This window comes from Cyanistes caeruleus, chromosome 13, assembly GCF_971803275.1.
Source record: "Cyanistes caeruleus chromosome 13, bCyaCae1.hap1.1, whole genome shotgun sequence".
Lineage (NCBI taxonomy): Eukaryota > Metazoa > Chordata > Aves > Passeriformes > Paridae > Cyanistes > Cyanistes caeruleus.
This window is the reverse complement of record NC_141713.1, coordinates 17299000-17319274: the sequence shown is the minus strand read 5'-3', so window position 1 is coordinate 17319274 and position 20275 is coordinate 17299000. Positions and strand designations below refer to the sequence as shown.

At 41.2% G+C, this 20275-nt stretch overlaps 2 protein-coding genes across 10 annotated transcripts in view; both read right to left on the bottom strand.

Annotated features, from left to right (window-relative positions):
* Positions 1–2365: 2365 nt before the first annotated feature.
* On the bottom strand, positions 2366–9832 carry FBXO22 (F-box protein 22). 3 transcript variants are annotated; one of them, XR_015275889.1, is made up of 8 exons: positions 9646–9832; positions 9424–9556; positions 8633–8720; positions 8143–8238; positions 7126–7290; positions 6626–6791; positions 3683–5592; positions 2366–2764 (listed from the first exon to the last, which is right to left on the bottom strand). XR_015275889.1 is itself a non-coding variant. In XM_086849366.1 (7 exons), the coding sequence occupies exons 1-7, from the start codon at positions 9747–9749 to the stop codon at positions 5163–5165; spliced, it is 1182 nt and encodes a 393-aa protein (XP_086705492.1). In that variant the 5' UTR covers positions 9750–9832; the 3' UTR covers positions 2366–5162. The 3 variants fall into 3 exon arrangements, 2 of the variants coding, with proteins under 2 accessions (XP_086705492.1, XP_086705493.1); XM_086849366.1 differs by having other exon boundaries at positions 2366–5592; XM_086849367.1 differs by having other exon boundaries at positions 2366–5121; positions 9646–9821.
* A 112-nt stretch (positions 9833–9944) lies between these two features.
* UBE2Q2 (ubiquitin conjugating enzyme E2 Q2) overlaps positions 9945–20275 on the bottom strand; it is a 46241-nt gene continuing 35910 nt past the window's right edge. For all 7 annotated transcript variants that reach the window (XM_086849361.1, XM_086849360.1, XM_086849365.1 and 4 more), the window contains 7 exons: positions 18547–18607; positions 16422–16512; positions 16041–16099; positions 14752–14800; positions 13792–13887; positions 13284–13350; positions 9945–11561 (listed from right to left, as the gene is read on the bottom strand). In XM_086849361.1, coding sequence (XP_086705487.1) covers positions 11530–11561; positions 13284–13350; positions 13792–13887; positions 14752–14800; positions 16041–16099; positions 16422–16512; positions 18547–18607 — 455 coding nt within the window. In that variant the 3' untranslated portion in view covers positions 9945–11529. The remainder of the gene's footprint in view (positions 11562–13283; positions 13351–13791; positions 13888–14751; positions 14801–16040; positions 16100–16421; positions 16513–18546; positions 18608–20275) is intronic.

Below are 20275 nucleotides of genomic sequence, written 5' to 3'. Positions count from 1 at the left end.
CTTTTGCTCTCCTGGTGACTGTACCCTGTTCAACATAATCTGTATGTAAGGCAAGAGATCCATTTCATGATAGCAGAGCAGGCAATACAAACCCTGTGAAATACCAACAGTCAGGCTGCTGCTCAGTTCCATCTTTGACACTAATACTGCATTAAACCTTTCAGCAGGAACCATTTCTAGAACTAGATAAGGGCGTGAGAACAGAACCTAGAGCTGCAGAACCTGAAATAACAAGAAGATATTGCTGTTTTCATCCCCCAAATTAAAGCCACAACCCATTTTTAACACTTTTTAATGCACCTCTATGTCAGTTTCTGTAGCATTTGTAAACTTTTTTCTCAATATGCATTGAAAGAGACTATTTTGAAATTACCCTCTCAATGCAATGATATTTCATCTAAAACTTTTGGGCGGGCAAACAATGGGCTGTAAAAATCTGGGTAAGCTTCCACTGGTAGAGTTTTTCAAGAGGGCTGGGTAACTTGAATCTATGTTATACACTCTCTATCACAGAATCTGCTTCTGTGTCAACCATTCAGTCATTTTCACCAGTTCTGAAGATTCTAGGAGAGTTCCTCTTTTGAGAGGATTATTGTTTGCCATCACTGTTGCCATACTGGCAACTCATCTAAGATGTGTTTATTTAAAAAAAAAGCCTTTTCTCATTTTCATAGCTGTGAAAATTTATCATGGAAAGGTGACATGACCTGCCACTGATTCAGTGATGTGAATCTCTGAAACATTTGAGAATTTTGTGCTACCTGTTAATCTCAGAGAAAATATATCTATGAAATGTAATGACAATTTACATTGCATTTTAAAAGCATATAGAAGCAAAAATCCAAATGATTTGGGAATATATTTTTTCTCCTAAATTATCAAAGCATTTGAAAAAAAAAAAATCAAATTAGCTATTTCTCTGCTGATAATTCTAAGTATCCAGGTGACATCACTTTCAAATAATCCAAACCTGTTCTGGGCATTTCCTTTGAGTTTCCAATTTCTCGGAGTCCTGCTGAAACAGCCTCTCCTGGAGTTTGTCTGGCTGAGAAATGGGCTTAGTAACAGGAAAAACTGCAGATAATAATTAGACTCAAACAACTGTGTTATCTGCATTTGTGTGTAGAACATACAACTGCTTATTAAGATTAAATGGATTTTAGTGATCTACCACAGATTCATAAAGTAAAAAAAAAAAAAAAAAATTGCCTCTACCATATAATCATGAAAAATAATCAGAGAGTGGAGGAAATCATTATTTTCTTAATGTTTGCAGAGTGTTCAGACTATAAGAGATCCTATAAAAGATCATTTAACTGTACATTTAAGATCTTTGTAATTTCTAACTATGCAAACTTCTACACCTCTAACTAAAAAACGTTATTTTTCTGTACCATTCTGTTGAGTACAACAGAAGCAGGTATCTGAATGAAAAATGCTTTTTGCTTATTCTCTCATGGGGCCAAACACCAGAAAACTTAATTCCTATTTCTGATGTGAAAGCTAAGAACCCCCACCACAGAGCTACTTCTAGTAGAAAGAAGATCTCTGTTTTTAGAGAAAGAAAAAGAAACTAAGAGGGGGTAAACGACTCTGAGTGAGTTTTGAGGTAAATTTTTAACTAAAAATTAATTCAGAATCATATGTAACTATTTGTTCTTAAAAGCTTTGCTCCTTTTTATCAATTTATTCTCACTTTATTACAAGTGCACATTACAGAAACATCCTATAATGAGATTTTTGTGGATAGTAACTTTAAAATAAAAGTTGCAGCAATAGCTTTATGTTTGGTAATTGCTACTTCGGTTGTGTGAGTACAAGGTTATACATCATACTGCTTGCCTATTATTTTTTGTGTTTCTGAAACCTACAGATCAATTAATTGAATGATGCATCAAGAACAAATGTGCAGCAAAACATTCATATTCAAAACACTGGAAAAAAGAATGTCTTTACCTTTTGTCAGCAAAACTATCACTCCTCCCTGCAGGTCTTGTGACTTTGCAAGTTTTACTTTTTTTGTAACAAAATCAAAATCCAGTTGTGGTCACTTAGGGACTCTATTCTCTTGTTGGAAAGACATTGCTGTCGGCACTGTAACTGCAGATAAACCTTAATAGATATCTTTAGAGCAGTCCTGCTATTCACATTTGTCTCAATCACTGAATACTAATTTAAGTAACTCTACCCACTTTAAAACCCCATGCTTGCTACTTTTGAGTGGCAGAAGTGTAAATTTTGGGAGTGCAAAACTTTCTATCAATTATCTCTGCTTTTTTGTACATGCATCTTGTAAGCAATTCTATTTGGGATTCTCTCAGGAGTTGTGGTTGAAGAGCAAATAACAGCATGGAGGCAAAATGAATTTGGATAGCAAAACACTTTAATCACAGATGTTGCAATTTTATCACACCACTTCCCTTTCCCATGGAAGGCATGATGTGGCCTGGGACAGACAGTGTAGTGGTTTCAGCCACGTGCATGGTTGTAGGGTATTGTGGGCTCATCCCCACACTTCTCGGTGCTGGAGGGAAGGATTCCTGGATTCTGATGCAGACCCCCCTCACACCCCTCCATCCCATTTTCTGTCATATGTTTACCTCTGAAGCTTCCTCAGCTACAGGACCTGCTGACTGTCCCCTGCAGACCATCCTGGCGGTTCTGGTTTAGCTGTTCCATCCTCTGAGCTAGCTATCAATGTCTGACCTTCTGGCTGAGTCTGCAGTGTTACTGAGGACACGTGGTTGATCACTCTTCACCTGCTCTAATACAGCAACCAGTTAACCTAAGCTGGTCAGCATGGCTGACAGCACCAAGAATCCTATTTGCATCACAGAAATTAAACATTTCTTTTTTGTCCTGTTAAACATGAAGGTTATGCAGACATAAAGGGTCAAATGTGACATTCTGGTTATGCTAAAATGATGGTGACCTCCCACCACGGGGCTTCCCTGAAAATTCAACCATACTCCACTTCCAGATATCTTTCCCTCTAAATAAATTAACTGAACATTGCTCGAGTCACACCCACACTTACTAATGCCCCATCCACAGCTGGACACTGGGAGTTCACAGCTCATCCTATCCTCTAAAAGAAACCCATCATCAATACAGCCATGGGGAAGTGCTGTCTGTTCTCAGCACACAAACCATTAATGCTCAGGACAAATACACCCCTACTAAAGCTTGTTAGACCAAGTTCAGGAATAGCTCTAACTAGACTTAGGCATAAAGTTGCTAACTGAAGTTTTCCTTGGTACATTTAAAGCAAAAAAATGTTACTTTGTTGTACAACATACAGCTAAGTATTTCCTTTTTACTACACTGAAAATGGGCGACCTGCCTGATTTTGCACTTAGAAATCTGGTGATATGGTGCAAAATTAATCTTATTTTCTTGTCATTCTATTACTAAGTGAAAATAAAAGAGAGGAAAAATTTAAAAAGCAGCCAATATATTATTAGCTATATTGAGACTATGCTGAATTTATTTATTTGATACTGCATGCCAGCTGCAGCAAACAAAACAGGTGACTGATGTAAAAGCATAGGAAAAACATGCAGAAGCACAAGTCTTACTTAAAGTCTCTATATAAATATAGCATAGCCAGATCTTGTGTCCCACAATTCCAAATTTAACAGCTAAAAACTTCCTAAAGAAACTTAGAGATAGATTGACTTACTTCTGAGCACTCTGGATTCAAAAGACTGTAATCACAATCTACAGGAGAAGAGGCAGTCACTATATTCTGAACCACACAGTTAAGCAACTGTTCAGTTCAATGTGGTGAGCCCAGCTGAACTCTCAGATGGACAACATCTTTAAATCAGAGCTTTTTCTCTAGGAATAGAAGGCAAAGTACTTTGACATACTTCTATCTTTATTTAACAAGTACTTTATTACTTTTCTCTAAAGATTTTCATTGATTTTATCTAGTAAAACAGTTCAGTTTTGTAAATAGGACTCTGGGAAAGTTCTGTATCTCTCTAGAAATAAAATCCAGGAAATAGTAGATTTAATGCATCAATAGTTTTCCTAGAGTGCTTTACACACATAAATAGAGCACATCAAAGTACTGTTTATTTCTACATTTGGGTTTGGGTTTGCCATAGACACTAAACTGAGTGGAGATGTCAGCTCCCTCAAGGACAGAGGCCCTGCAGAGACCTAGACAAAGAGAGATGGGCAATCACATACCATAAGAAATGTAACAATGGCAAGAGCTGGATTCTGTACCTCAGACAGGGTTGTGTGTACAGACTGGGGAGCAGGAGGGTGGAGAGCAGCTGTGGGAAGGGTGCTGGGGTTGTTGGGTATGAGTCAGCTGTGCCCTGGCACCCAGGAAGGCAAATCATGTCCTGGAGGGCATCAGGCCCAGCACCACCAGCCAGGCCAGGCTCTGCTCTGGGGCAGTCTCCAGTCCTGGGGGCAGTTTTGGGCTCCTCAATATAAAAAGCCACATGAAGTTTAGAGGGGGTCCAGAGAAATGCCATGAGGAAGTGAAGGATGTCAAGGTGAAGCCTTATGAGGAGTGGATGAGGACACTTGGTTTGCTCAGCCCGGAGGAGACTGAGGGGAGACCTCATTGTGGTCTTCAGCATCTCTCTTCACTCTCGTGACCCGTGACAGAACTTGAGAAAATGGCATGAAGCTGAGTCAGTGAGGTTTAGGTTGGGTATCAGGAAAAAGTTTTTCATCCAGAGTGGCTGGGCACTGGAACAGATTCCCCAGGGAAGTGGTCAGAGCACCAAGCCCTGCCTGAGCTCAAGAAGAGTTTGGACAACACTCTCAGGCACTTGGTGGGATTCTTGGTGTGTCCTGTTCAGGGCCAAGACTCAAGTGATCCTGATAGGCCCCTTCCAATTCAGCATATTCTATGATTTGTAGAAACCATTTTCATTTTGGAAGAAAGAGGCTTTCTTCAATTGCAGAATTCCATCAAATATAATTTCCTGCAATTCTGATGTGTACAGGGGATTACACAAAATGCAAGGTTTTCTCACAGATATTATAGTAAACTCTATTGCAACTACAAGACTCGATAATATTACCAAAATGATGTTTACATTTTGGAAGGGGTTTTGACTGCAAGATGTCCACTCTTCCAGACTTCTCAGCTCTCTGGAATGAAACAAACAGCTCAGTGAAGCATTAAACCTTACTTAGGCTTGGTTTGCTTTACTTGAACCAAGATGAATAAGAGTCATAACAGTAGTATAACCATGAAGGAGGTCATCCTTTATGTCATTACATTCTCTTAATACGAAATTCCCAGTAACTATTCGATCACAGCCTATTTCCCCATGTCCAAAAAAGCCAAAGAGGGGGACATTTGGAAAAAACTTCCTAAATGCATCTGCTTCCATATTCCTTTTGGTTTTGTAATGCCGATATCCTCTGCCAACACAGGCAAACATGAAGCCAATGGTGTTGTGCTCAGGGATGTTTGCTGCTTTGAGACGCTGCATGGCTGCTTCTGCTGTCCTCTCATCAGCCACATCCTGGTCTAAAAGGACAGTGGCACTCTGGATCTGGGGACCGCTGAAAGCCAACCCAACCACACCACAGGCGTCACCAGGCTGGGCGTGGTTGCTGAAAGGCAACAGGCACCGAGTTAGAGAACGTTTTGTGGGGACCACTTCTCACCTGACTAAACCATCTGTGGCAGATGTAGGTTCAAAGCAGCCAACAGTACAGCAATTCTGTACCATCCACAGCTAAAAACCAAACCAAAGACGTAATATTTTAGCAATGTTTTTGTGTAGCAACCTTTCACAAGGAAAAACTTCCATATCCATTACGAGACATTAAGCACAAACTTGTTTCACTCATGCCAAATTCAGCAGTTTGTGTATGTCACAGCTCTGCAATTCCAGCTAAACCATCAGTTAAACTTAGGACAAACAAAGGCACTGAGGATTTATACATGAAAGCAGGGCAGCAGCCAGCAAAGGTTTTGGATTCATGTTGCTTTAAGTTGGTTGGCCAGGACACATGGGGCTTAGTAGTCACATACTTAACCTTTATCTGCAGGGACTTTATTTAAGGTCAGGTCTCTCATCTGGGGCAACGGTGCACTGGTAAAATCAGATGCAAGAAAAATGTTGATATTAATACGGACTACAGACCCCCAATGGCACGAGAGCAGCCTATGGGCATGGCTGTACAGAGCTCCACAGGACAGACTGCCAAATCCTTCAGCAGCCTGGGTGGATCAGGTGAGCTCCTGGGGCACAGCCCTGTCGTGTGTGCAGCCACTGCTCTGTGCTAGGGGCAGAACTGATACACAAATACATGTTCACAACCTGGGCTCCGTCACAACAGGCACTCAATTACTTGCACTCCAGAGATGAAATGCTGACTACAATAAACAAACAAAAGGTATCTGAAACTGAAAATCTTCTTTTCAGTGGGTTTTCAGAATCCAAATTGCAACACAGCCATACAAATCTTCCAGCTTTTCTGGCTACATCAGAGTGTAGCAGTTGGGACATTTTTCCATTTAAGAAATTGTTGTTTTACTACTGGTAAAGGGGATTTTCAATATAGCTAGAAGGCTATGGATCTGCAGTGTTTCTCTCATTTTAAATCTTTTTCATCATTTACCTTAAAAAAAAATACCTACTTCTCAGAGGTCAGTGATGTAAAGCTCTCCACCTGTCCCCCAGCCAGAATGATACTTTTCTCATTCAATGGATTGACTATTTGATGAAGAAATCGAGTAGCTCCAGTCTTCCAGGAATTGTAGCCAAACAGAAGAACAACACGGAGATCTGGGTTATTCTTCAGACCTACAAACAAAAGCCAACACTGATCCCCCTTATTTTTAAATCCTGAACTCTGAAGTTCAACCATCCTAGTTTCTCCCCAGCTAATACATCACACATGTCTCAGAACAGCTCTGCTTGAAATGTAACTGAGGTAACTGGAAACTGATACTCAGGATAACTTATCCTTAATACTCCAGAAACTAGGAGGAGCAGAGATACACAGTAACCAGCTGGAGCCCCACAGAGGCTCTTGGAGACAGTACAGAAGCTGCTGGTTCTACGCAGAACTCCAGATTGGCACCTCAGAGAGCAGCACCTCACAGAAGCCCACAGAAAGGAGAGGAAAATGACATACCTGCTTCAGCGAATTTACTTTCATCAAAGACCCTGTTCTTCACGTCTTTAGAAAAATGGAAGGTATGAATTTTCACCCCATCGATTTTGGGAAACAACAGAGCAAACCCAGCTTCGCCCTCTTCAATTTCTTGAGGCTGATTGCTGCTTGAACCCATCGGGGTAACTACAAAGACAAAACCAAACGTCTTGTGTTCAGAGATTCTAATACTTTCATTTACACTGTAACATGGGCAGAAAGAGGTTGAACAGCTCAGGTGAGATAAAACATTGACAATCTATTTCCATAACAACTTATCTAATTGAAAACTAGAGTGATTTTTTGGTCGATATTCTGGAAAGATGAAACGTGTAAGTCCTGCTGGCCACCGATCACACTGAAGTAAGTTTTGACATGGAGACATGGATGTATTTACACATATCCCCCCAAAAACACCAAATATACAACATCAGGAAACCAAGAACAGGGCAATACAAACCTTCCTGCCAACTTCTGCAGGCATAAACATACTCAAGTTTTTAAGGTGTCCTATAAGCATGTGATGACAATATAAAGCAAATTGACACAAAAACTGGGAGTGTGTTATTAAAATATGGTAATGACAACAATCAAATACCTTACTTACAATGTGGAAAGTGAATTTAAGGTAAGAAACCTTAAAAAACCCAACTTTCTAATGATAAAAATGAAGCATGAGAAAAAGCCTGCCATGGGAGGCTGTGAATTTCCCAGTTACTGCATATGCCTCCTGCTAGACCATTACGAACAGCAATGCCCTGTACAGTCAGTCAGAATATGACTGAAATGTATACATAAATCCAAGCAACGTTCAAGAAGTACATTAAGGTGCCAGGGAAAGCTGCCTGCCCAGTTAAATCTACCTTTTTAATTATAACCACAATATATGAAGTAAGCTCACGTCACTCAGCAGCATCACTGTGAACTCCTTAAAATCAAAGCAAAGGTGGGAATGACACCTTCACACTGACCTCAAAACCCCACACATTCTGCTCCTACCTACAATCCCTGGGGTGACCAGTCCAAGAACCTGACATCGCTTTGGCAACAACTTTTCAAGTGCGAGTGCTGTTTCTTTACTGTTTCTTTTTCTGGCTGTAAAAATAAGAGACAAAAAAAGCCGTCAGACAGCAGTAAAAGTGTGTTCTGAGCAAAACCCACAGCCAACCCCGTCCTGTTTAAGCAATGCTGCCCATTAGTGGCCATCCTGGTAACAGCACGCCGGTCTGTGCTGCTCCTTGAGAGCACTGGGCTGCCGGCAGGCAACCACACAGCGTACTCCACAGAAGGGAAAGGAACCCATCTGTGCACATTAACGCAGATCTGTGAGCTGCTTCTTACCACAAATGCAATACTACCCGGTCGTGGTTTCCGTGAAACATTTCCTTTCCACTGAAACCAAAACTCAGAGAATTCCCTTTCAGGTGACTATGCTCTACTTACATCCCAATGTTTCTTTAAGTGGGAGTGAGTTAGGCCCAGGCTTTACCTTTCTTTTGCTCGTGACACTCCTCGTGCCCGCTGAACGTCTCTGCATCAGCAATGTAGAGCACGGTCTGAGGCAGCACGTGCACCTTCTGCAAAGACACAGGTGGAGGAGTACACGAGATGAGATAAGATGGAGTGGAGAGAAAGTGCAGGCACAAACCCAGGAGAAACTGCTCCTGCTCCACCGACAGCCCACGCTGTTCCCCTCCCCCTGCCTGTCAGCCAATAGATAACTTCTCATTAGCCCCAGAAGTGCCCAGATTTAGTCAGTGAATTGGTAGCACAGGTAGAAGTTAACCCAAACCTCACACAAACAAGAACAGCTCTGCAGGCCAGCCCCATGACTCTGCTCCTTCTTTTAACACTATCTAAACTCCTTCCATTCATGGTTGTTGGCTTCTGCTGTTCATCATTAGTGCTGATACTGGGAAACGGTGTAGAGATGCTTCTGGCCCTTGTTTCAGTTGGTTTAACACTGATATGCTGAGGCGACCCTGACATGAGCGTGTAGTGAAGATCCCGTACCACGTTAATACCGCAAAGAAATCCTGCAGTGTTTACTCAGTGTCTCCCAGCCTATAAGGGTTTACCTCTTAACAAGATTGCCGCGATGAACAGATGTGCCCTGAACTGCAAATCCTCTGCGTTTTGATCGGTGTATTAACACGCAACACTCACTGTCAAAACCACCCACGCCTCCGAACACGTCCCTTGAGCCGGGCGGTCGGAAGCGCGTTCAGCGTTTAAGCGAAGGCGCTGAGGCCCCTCAGGCCGCCCCTCAGGTCCCCTCACCTCAAGCTCGCGGGCCAGCGCGCGCACCAGCGCGTGGTTCTCGGCGGGGCCCGGCTCCAGCGCCGACACCCACGCGATTCGCTGCCGCGTCCGCAGCGTCCGCCGGGCACACTCCCTCCATAGCCGGCACACGCTGCAACACAACACGGACACGTCGCGTCGGCCGCACCGCCCCCGCGAACCGGAGCCGGCCGCCGCCCACCCCACGGCCTCGGCCCTTACCAGGCGGCTCGCAGCAGCGCCTTGGTGGGCAGGAAGCCGAGGACGCGCTCCACCACCTCGGCGAGGTTGGCGAGGACGTAGCTGCCCTTGGCCGCGGAGTCCATGGCCCCGGCGCCCCCCCGGCTGTGCCGCGGCCCCGGCGCCCTACGTCACCCGCGCGCCGCCGCCCCAGACACAACTTCCGGTCAGCGCGCGCGAGCCAAGCCAGCACACTGGCGCCGCCTAGCGGCGGGGAGGACCTGCCCCGCTCTCACCTCCCCCCGTCCCTCGCGCCCCGGGCCCCAGCACGGACACAGCGCTTCGTAAAATGCTTTTTATTCATAAACTTGATGCAAGTTTACAAATTACTGTACATTGCCAAGGAACTCTGCCAGAAGAAATGGAACCCAAACCGAAGCATGCGCCGCAGGGCGGAGGCCGGGGCCGCCCCCAGCGCCGCCGTGCCGGAGAGCGGCGCAGCCCCGGCCCTCACCCAACCGCGCCGGGGAACAACACGCACTGGGAGCGGGGCCAAATCTCCCATCGTTTCTTTCGAGCTAAAAACTGGATCTAGAAGCAAACGCACAAGGACCCGCGGGCGCCTGATAGAGAAAAAGAACAAGTTCGATAGTCAACTAAAAAAAAACAACAGTAACAAAAACATGCTTCTGCACTTCGGCAAGTGCTTAATCCATGGAACACACCCTTGGCTCGGCCCCGAGGGGTGTACAGGCCGAAGGACTAGTACTACAACCAAAACAGAGTCGATTCTGGTAAGGCAATGAAATTGTGTGTCAGTACACAGACCCAGATTCATCTAATAAAGAACGAACAGTTCCCATTAGTCTTTCAATAACAAAACCACTGTCATGAATATGGCAGCATTTCTAATGCCTCTGAATTGGATGACATGTTTTTGTACTTTATTGTAGCTTTTATATAAAAATTTTTCATTCAAGGACTTACATCTCTATTTGTGCCAATCGCTTTTTAAGTTCATTAGTTTAGAAATGATTGCAACAACCCGTTAATAAAATGGAACACCTAAAAAGGTTTTTAGTATTTTAAATAACTTCAAGCTTCATACTGTGGCTCTTCTTGTTAAGGAGGTTGAGCCAACAAGTAGCAGGAACAGCCCAGCAAGTTCTGATGCCCCAGTGGAAGTGACCAGTTACAAGGTTTTATTGGCACAGCCTTGCTCTGCATAAAAACAAAAAATCGAAACAAAATAAAAAAGAAAAAAACCAAAAAAAATCAAGATAATCTAAACAAAAAACATCTTTTCCAATAAACAGTTCATATTCTCATACAGCCATGAAAAATGTTTAATGACTTAACATACATGTGTTTTTCCTATATCATTAATTTGGAAAATACTACAAACGCTGTCATTTTAGACCAGAAAAACTACTGTGATTTGCAAGACCTGGCATTTTCTAAAACAGATTTAAACAATGTATTAAACTTCTTGGCTTTAAATTAAACAATAAAATGCAAGTCTCTGAAGTCTGCATTTTGCAAAAAGTAGGAAATACACAGAAGTGTGTGAACAACTCACTCCTATTGTATGAGCTTTAGTAAATGGATAGCCTGCTGCAGGGAGAGCTTATGTTTTCAAATAAAAAAAGGGAGAAGGGAGGGCACGGCTCAAATCTGCTTAATCCATAAGAACAAATATGGTAAAGGCCCAAACTGCTCAGTCCAGATGCCTAAGAAGGGCAGAATGGTAAGGCTGTAACTTATACTGCACGTGTCAGTTGACAGATTATCCACTAACTTATCTAATAGCTAAAGTCCTCAGTTCAGCTGTTATAGGGGCACTCATAGCTTGAGTCTGTGTGTTGGAAAACATAAAAAAGAGCTTGTTTTGTTGACATTGGTCCAGGTATACAACTGTCCTCAGCATTAGCCATCTTCTTTTGGAGGAGTGTACCAGCCTGTGGAGAACAGAGACATGTTAGGTACCAACATTGCTAACGTTGTGAGTGTCCAGACAATCCTATTCTTCACCCATGGGAGATGGAAGCCTGACCTGGCTCAATCCTTTCCCTCCTAAAGCAGGCCAGCTTAGTGAGACCTAATGCCCTAAATACAGGGGACAAACCATGTGACAGGATCAGACCTGGTATTCAGGTGTGCATGTGGATTTCTGTGGCAGCAGCTATCCTGAGCTGGACAAGCTGAACACCAACAAGAGGAAGCTGCTGAAGGAGGAACATTGCTCTAACAAAACTTAATAGAAGAGAGGTAAAACCCCCAAGTCTTCAAGCTACTTCAAACATAGACATACAAACATGACTGCACTGAGACACTTATATAAATCCCATTCTGTGTACTGCAGAGTTAGGCATACAAAAGCAACTGAATGGTTTACCCTATTTCTGCAAGTCTTACCGTAGGAATAAACTCAGAAATGTCAGCTGAGTAACTGGTCTTCTGACATAATTTGGCATGTTTAGCAGCTGAATCATAACTGATCATGTGTGTATTCCTTTTTCTAGAGACCTTCAGAGCTCCAATCTTAATTCTCCCAGCCCCTCTTGTAACATTTCCTCTAAATGCATGTACAGTGACTACAGGGTCTATTTGTGCTGTCCTGGAGAGCACACAGCAGCTCTAAGCTCAAGACACCTTTCACAGCAGCACTGAGTACTGTGCTTTGTGTACAGCTCCTGAGGCAGAACTGATCACTTGTAGCACATACAAGTCAACAGCCACTCTGGCTTTTGTAGCAAACTAAAAGAGCAAAAGGCTCGGTTAACAGCAAGATCAAAATACTGTAAAATTGGAGAGCATGTTAACTTCATTATCTTTGATCTTCCTCCCAAGAGTACAGGTGTTATGTTCTGTGTTAGCAGCAGGGAAGCTGAGGTGCTCACTGCAGTCACACAAACACATTGACAATAACCTGAATTCCTGGAGGACACTGTGTCCAACCCAGAGCACAGAACATCACAGAAGTGTAACTGCACTAGCCCCCTCATCACAAGACCAGGGTACCAATTCTACTGACTACCTTTATGTAACATGTAAGCTACTTAAACCTTTTAAAGCCTCAGGCTTTTCATACTGCCACAGTAAATTAAATTATACCTGAAGCACTTGTACACTTCTTTTATGCAGCAGATAGACTTACAATAGAGTAAAAAAGCCCAAACTGAAACAAGTGTGTTCCTATTCTATTGTACAGCTTCCCAGCTAGTACACCTCTCTTGTAGTTCTTGTATTTTTTAGTCTCAGGTTGTATTTCCCCACTTTCTCACTTCTTTAATCATTATTTCCACTAGGTTCTTGTCACATTAAAACAAAATCTTTCAGGGAAAGGGATAAACTCCCAGCAGATTCTACACCAATATTAAGATCCTTAAAGCTCCAGTAACAATTAAGTTCCTAGATCAACTGTCTGAAAATGAAATGGAGCTGCCTTTCAAGCAGCAGCAGGAACACACATGCAACATTCAAGTAAACTGGGAAAATTGCAATGATTGCAGTTTTTCTTTTTCTTCATTTCTTCTAGTGCAAGAAGAAATGAAGGAAGAAACATTTATGGTCTTCCCAAGCCAAAATAAGACACTTTGTCACTTCACGTTTCTCTGTGGCCAAACACCAATTCCCAGGGTGCTGTGCAGACAAGAACAAAGTGGCAAGAATATACATACCATTTTTCTCATGTATTTGTACTAGCGACTTATAGGACTGCTGTGCTCTTGCTAGATTATATTGATTCTGAAAGGAGAAAAAACTAACATAAAAAACATAGCATCTAGACATGCAAAACTCAAAAACAGTTCTAACAAGGAAATTCTACAGTGGGCTTAAATATAAAGTCCATGCACAATGTTAGAACATTCCTGCCTTTCAAGATTCCCTTCTCAGAGCCAGAAATTCCAAATTCTCACAATTCTGATCCTCCTTCCCTCCCTCCCTTGCCAGTACAAGGATAGTAAAAGCCTACCCCAGCCATCCAATGGCTTTATCCTCATATACTTGTAATTACATAAAAAAAAAATTAATTGCCAATAAAATACTGATATACAGGCACCAGACAATTCAAAATGCATATATATTTGCAATAGCAATTCTGTCATTAAGCATCTGCTATGCAAGTCAGCAAGGAAATGGAAGCCCAGCAGTGATCTGTGTAATTGATAAACACAGCACATTTACCTTATTGGCTCCAAACTGTACTCTGGCTTTTCCTTTGACTAAAGTGGCATTGATCTGCATGATGACTGATTCTATTGAGTAGGCACTGCTCCAGCCCTGGAGGAGGGAAAGGAATATTAACATACAACATGTATATACAATTTGCTTCTTCTACTCACTTGACTGATCTATTTCAGAACGTGTGCTTTGGGATTTTTTTTACTTTAGTTTTAACTCCCTTTCAGTTGGCTTATTTTCCATAGAAAAATCTGTAAAATGATAACAGTCCTAGTACTAAGAACTCGTAAGAAGAATGAAAAGGCTGAATCACATTTCCAAAATACAAACAAAAAAGCTCCACCCTTTCAGCGCTGACAAATTTTCAGCAATGTTACAACAGAAATTACAACTCCTTTTTCCAAGAAGCAGGAAAGAATGATCTCTAATGAAGTCAATTCATTAAGTTTAAGAATTCTGCTCATCTCTGGCATTGCTTTACCACCTTACAGAGCTCACAAGAGCTTCTGCCAGAGCCTGCAAGTAAGTTACTTTGTTCATTTACTTATTTTAAAGAGAAAATCACTTTGTCTACACAAATTATCTCTGACTATAATTGTCTGTATTCCTCACTTCTCCAGAGCTGACTTTAAGCAGTTGAAGAGGCTTCTAGAAAACAAAACATGTCTTGCCCCCCAGAACCTGCTCTTCACATTGCCTTCCTCAGAAATTCTGAGAGCTCCAAGTTGACATGCTCACACTTCCTGCCTCTTCCTCACAGCTCTTGTAAGCCATCCAAGGCAGAAAATAGGATCTCAAACAAGATCAGCAAGGCAAATCTTGTGGGATTGAGGTTTAGTTCCATCATGTTTCCTTTGGAGTGTGCAATTTATTCCACACAGGGATTCTTCAACTCATGGGAAGCACCTATTTTCATTATTTTTAGGCATGTTTTATTATCCAGATAACAGAGTTCATATTCACCTGTTTAGTGAGAAGTTCCATGCATAATGCACCTCCACCTAGGACATACCTAGAAACAAATGTGAAAGAAAATATTCTTGATATCAGCAGTTAGTAAAAAGATGCAAGTGCTCACAGCACTTTAAGCTCTTGCAACCTTATTTGTTCAATTCTTTGTTCATAAAGCTGAAAACCCCTTTAACCAGTAATATATTTGAACTAGTTAGCCATGTTATATTTGGGCAAAGAAAATTAGCACTGTGAGACCAAAAAAAAAGTTGTTTTCTAACTAGACTAAGTTTAAACCACTGACAGCTGGTCTGCACAACTGCAGAGACCATTGAAAAAGGAAAGTTACTTTTTATGGCTACTCTACATATACATAGTACTGATGAGTAGCTAAAAGAAACCAACAAAATTCAATTCTGAAGAAGTTTAACACTATTTTAAACAATGTAGGTGCACTTATAAATAATGTGAGATAATAGATCTTTTCTTGCTCTTCTCCTGTAAAGAGCTTTTTTAAATTTCAGAAACAGTTTATCCATTGTGCTGACTAGGACTCAGCAGAACACCTAAGCATGACAAAACCTGGACTGAGGGAAGAGAATTTACCACTGCCAAAATGTGTTCTCTATGACCAAGACACTAAAACCTCATACATCCATATGACATTCAGAGGGAGATGACCACTGAAAAGCCATCCTTTTTTCATTCTAAAAAGAAGTCCGAGTACAACCAAATTACAATCTAAGGAATTTTCTGGTCTTTGGGTCTGCTTGTTTAGTTTTGAGATAGCAGCACCCCTCATGAAACCTAATTAACTGCATTAACCACTTGAATTCAAGAAGAATATGTGGCAATCCTAATCAAATCAGAATCAGCACCAGCTATCACAGACTACATTTTCAAATGCAGGTATCATTTTCAGGAGATGCATAAAAGCCTTGGAAGGTGAATTTAATTGTCTCTCCATGGGTGCCACAGACAGCACTTCAAACATGCTTTAGATGACATTTGGGGCATGTCTTCAAAAGTGTTTTTAGATTAGCATTTGAGGAATTTTTAAACAAAAATTTTATGGCAATGTTTCCAGCCAGAGAGAGACAGTTAAGACTTTACAGCAAACTTAACACAAGGATGAAGACCTGTGCAAAGCACCAACCCAAACCACCCTTCAACAGGAGAAGGAGCAGTGATGTTAACTCCCCACAAAGGGCAATTCTTACACATTATGGCAGGCACAGAGCTTTCCAAGTTGTAACATTTTTACCACAAATGACAATTTCTGCAGGGCAACTGGAACCTACCCTCCTGTGAGCACAGGAGACACCACTCGCACAAAGGGAGGATCAAAAGGGAAGTTATCCTGAAAAGAATAATAAAAAAACAGGTTAAGGAAAATAATGTGACATGGCTTCCCAACCAGAAAGTATTTCAACAGCCTTCTTGGTCAAATCAGATTTGAAGTACTACAGTTTTTCAGTTCTGTAAAAATTCTCTTTCCGTAGTACTGGCTAAAAAGCATTTTTTTTGGAAGCTTCAGTGCCAAACTTAAAAGTTAGCTTTCTTTTATTTCTTCCCTTTTTTTATGCTACAGATCCATTATTACTCAAGTCACAGCTGAGGGTCATTTCAGTCACTTTTTACACTAAGCCTCAAATTTAACAGCAGCTTTTCATCCCATTTACCTTAAAAGAGAAGTTGAGTAAAATGTATTCTACACCTTCTTTTTCTTTTAAGACCTGAAGATCACTATGCAGCGGGCTATCAGGATCAACCCTATAAAAACAGCAGTGGGGAGATCATAGATGAAGTTAATAATTTCATTGCCTCTAAACAGTAATTCCTCTTAAAGACTTCCTTTATGTATTTGTAGATTAAAAATTGTAGTTTAAAGCGAACTGTAGGAAATTCGTGCTCCTTCTACCAAATAAAAGCTTTGCCATGAGATCAGCATGAAAACTTGCTGCAATGTACTACATTCCCAATGCTATCAAGTGTTGCTTAAACACAGCACAAAATAACCTATTTGAAAAGAGCAATTTTAATTCATTTCAGTTGTGTGCAAATAAGAGGGGAGAAAACCAGGAAGATTGTAATTATCTAGTTTGCAGCAAATAGTTAGTGAATCCTTTATGGAATATGTAATTGTAGATACACATCAACTGTTAAAAGTAATCTGCATCAGCAGAAGTACTAAAGCCAGCAGCTTCTGCTCAGCAGAATTTCAACAGCTATTTGTTCCAAAATGCTGGTGGTGCACAGCCTGGCCATTAATTCACACACTACTGGGTTAATCCCACCAAGCTCTGACATCTCATCAGCTTTTAAACAGAAGAGACTAGTCAAAAACACCTGCAGCAAGCCAAAAGCAAAGATGTTAAAGGGACTGAAAAGCCATTAAATCTAATCCTCTGCTACAGCTGGAACCACAAAGTTATTAGATCTCATTTCAGAACTTCTTAGGCAGTTTGTCCCCATCCTACCAGTGTGAAGTTATTTGAGAAAAAAAAATCTTCCAGCGCTTAAGAACCTCTCATTTCAAGGCATGGCTTTTCCTGGGCCAGTTCAAAGGGACTTGTTACAGTAACTATACTTGTCCTTCCTCACATGGGCTCTTTCCTCTGACATCTACCCCACAGCTACTCTGCACACAGTGTATTTGTTTCCAGACAGTAAACAAACACAACACTTCTATTCCCTTAGACATTCTGGAAGGCATGTGCTGCATGTACTCCATTTCCTGTTTTCTGAAGGCAGAAAATGAGACCTGTTCACAGCACTTAAACAGAGGTTTTAAATCATTGCACATGGCTTCAGCGCTTGGTTACAGAAGCACTTGATAGGAAAGGTGCCCAATAATGTGACACAGATTTCCCTGATATGTCATTCCTGCCATTTTCAGCCTCAAAACCTTCACATGCCCATGATTACACTAAGAAGGAAACAAAACTATTTCAGCAGCTGGTGACCCAGTTTGTACAAGTCTCACCCCTAGGACAAGACAACAATTCCTACAGGCAGGTCAGCTACTGTGCTGATACAGCCTCTGTCCTTATCCTTATTCCCCAGGACACATCTGAACCCATGGAAGCTCTTTCATCCATTGCCAGATGTTGCAGCCACCCAGAACAGTTTGGGTAGGCTCTTTCTTTCTTTAGGGTACTGTATAGGGATGACAGAAGATGATCCTCTTACCAGGAATAATTTCACTCTAACACCTCTAGGATTAAAGTTATTGGACTATGGATGTAAGAAGATGAGTTATGTAACTGCTTTTCACTAGGCAATGATGGAAGACAAGGTACATATAATTATATAACTCACATTTATGTGATAGCTGAAAGTTTTGGTCCTATGTGTCTGTTTAACTGTAGAAATAAACAACTAATGATACCCAGTTCTGTTCTTTCCTACATCTTAAATGAAACTAGAAACTGGATTTTCCTGTCATTAAAAACACAAATAAAATCATGCAAAATCTCTTGAAAAAAATTTACATCACTTAAGACAGCATATTTTGGAGCAGTTTTAGAACTGAACAGTAATGACAGTTAATGCAATACACACAGTGTTGCCAGTGAAAAGCAGGTCTGTCTTTTTGCCAGCTCAGTTACTACAGTTCCATCTCTACATTTTTTCTGTGTATCAGAATTACAGCCACTGTTTAGTGGCTACAGTTACCATTACTGCTACTACTATTGTAACACACTATTTTATATACTCTGGCTAGAGATACTAATTCATGAAAAGACTCTCTCCAGCAATAGTAAAACAGATTGTTCAGAACATATAAAAACTTTATTAACTTACTTGAGAAGCTTAACATGCCATTCATACAAGCTGTCATTCACCAGTTCCACTGAATATATCCCTGTAGAAATATTAGATGGAATTAATTATGCACTAAAAGTGTAGATAGAACACATAGCAAAAACAGTCCTTGCTTTTAAATATGAATACTGTCAGCAGGTGTAATGGTATGCAATGGGTAGGATACTGATACTGAGGCTGATACACCCTTCCTCCTGTAGCAGATGCACTTCTGAGCAACAACAAGGAAAAAGTGTTTTCACTTCTATTAAAAAATTCCACATTAATCCAATTTTTTTCTGATACTTAACCATTTCACCATCAAACCTTCCACAACTACAACTCCAGCTTGCTTATTACTCACTATATTTTACACCCAGTACACTACCAACGTGTTTTTAAGACAATTTACAACAGTGCGAGTGTGCAGCATAGTGTTTCACAGGTTCTCATCATTACAGGCAAACCAGGACAGCACATGGGACAGCATATGCAGTAGAACCCCAAGAAAAGGAGATACTGCAGTGGATAAGCACATTCCCAACAGCTGACTGAGGAAGGCAGAAAGATGCATCTAAAGAATGGAATGGTCTGTGGGAGCCAGCTGGTGACTTTCAGAGGCCTGTTTGTTTTAAGCATGTTCAACAACAGTTGTGCATTTCACTCCCAGAGAAGGATGGAAATTATCTGCCATTTTCTTGTGTATTCAAAGCTTCCTCTCTGCATAAATTCACATGAAGCTCTGGAAAAAACAATAAACCTTTAACCACCCGACAAGATTTAGAGCATGGAATCAGTCATGTACAGAAGTTAAACCTCTTCTTTCACAGAATAATCACACACATAGACTAACCCACTATTATTAAACTCATTACCTGGCCTAATATTTAACAGTATCTTTGCTGCTGACCTAATTGTTTGGAAGCCATATGTAAATCAGGAATCTGCCTAGGATTTCTGAAGGCAATACAACCACCAGATTGCAGTCACCTCATTCTCCCCAAGGAATGGGGGGGTATTAATTTCTGAGTTTCATTATTCTAGCATAAAAATAATCTTGCAGTTGAAACTTATAAGCATAAGTACTTCAAGTACAGATGACATTTCAAGCTGTCCAGACATTTATTTCTAAAGCATTTCAAAACTTTGCACACAAGTTAAAGCACCCATGCTTGCTTCTCCTCACTGAGTGCCACTAACAAGTGAGTACTGCAGCAGAGAGCACAATTTCTAATTCTTCTACCTCTAGAATAACAACGTAGGCCTGAACACATACTCACTGTGCTACTCATGTCCCTTTTAATCAGAAGCTACTTCAGAGACATGACATCTGTTTGAGGATCAAGGAGCTAGTAAGGCCTTCTTCCAATTCCCCAGATCCAATGACACTATTCTCTGAACTGACCTTAGTGTAAGTAACAAACTGTAAGAATTTCAAATTGTGCTGCTCTGATGTAAAACCAAAATAACGGACATTCAGAACTCTGCTCATTGTCAACTCCCATTAATAACAAACTTATTCCATTGCTGTATCCAGAATATTTTCTTCCACCTGCATCCAAAGGGGAATAAAGAACACTCATTACAGACAAGGCATTAAGTTACAGTAATGCTCCTGACACTGTGCTAAACAATGGAAGAGAACAAGAGAACTTCCATCCCTTTGTTCTCTGACTAAGCCTCCAGCCCTACTCCTTCCTCCTTCCATCATCCTGGGCCTCCTGCTCTT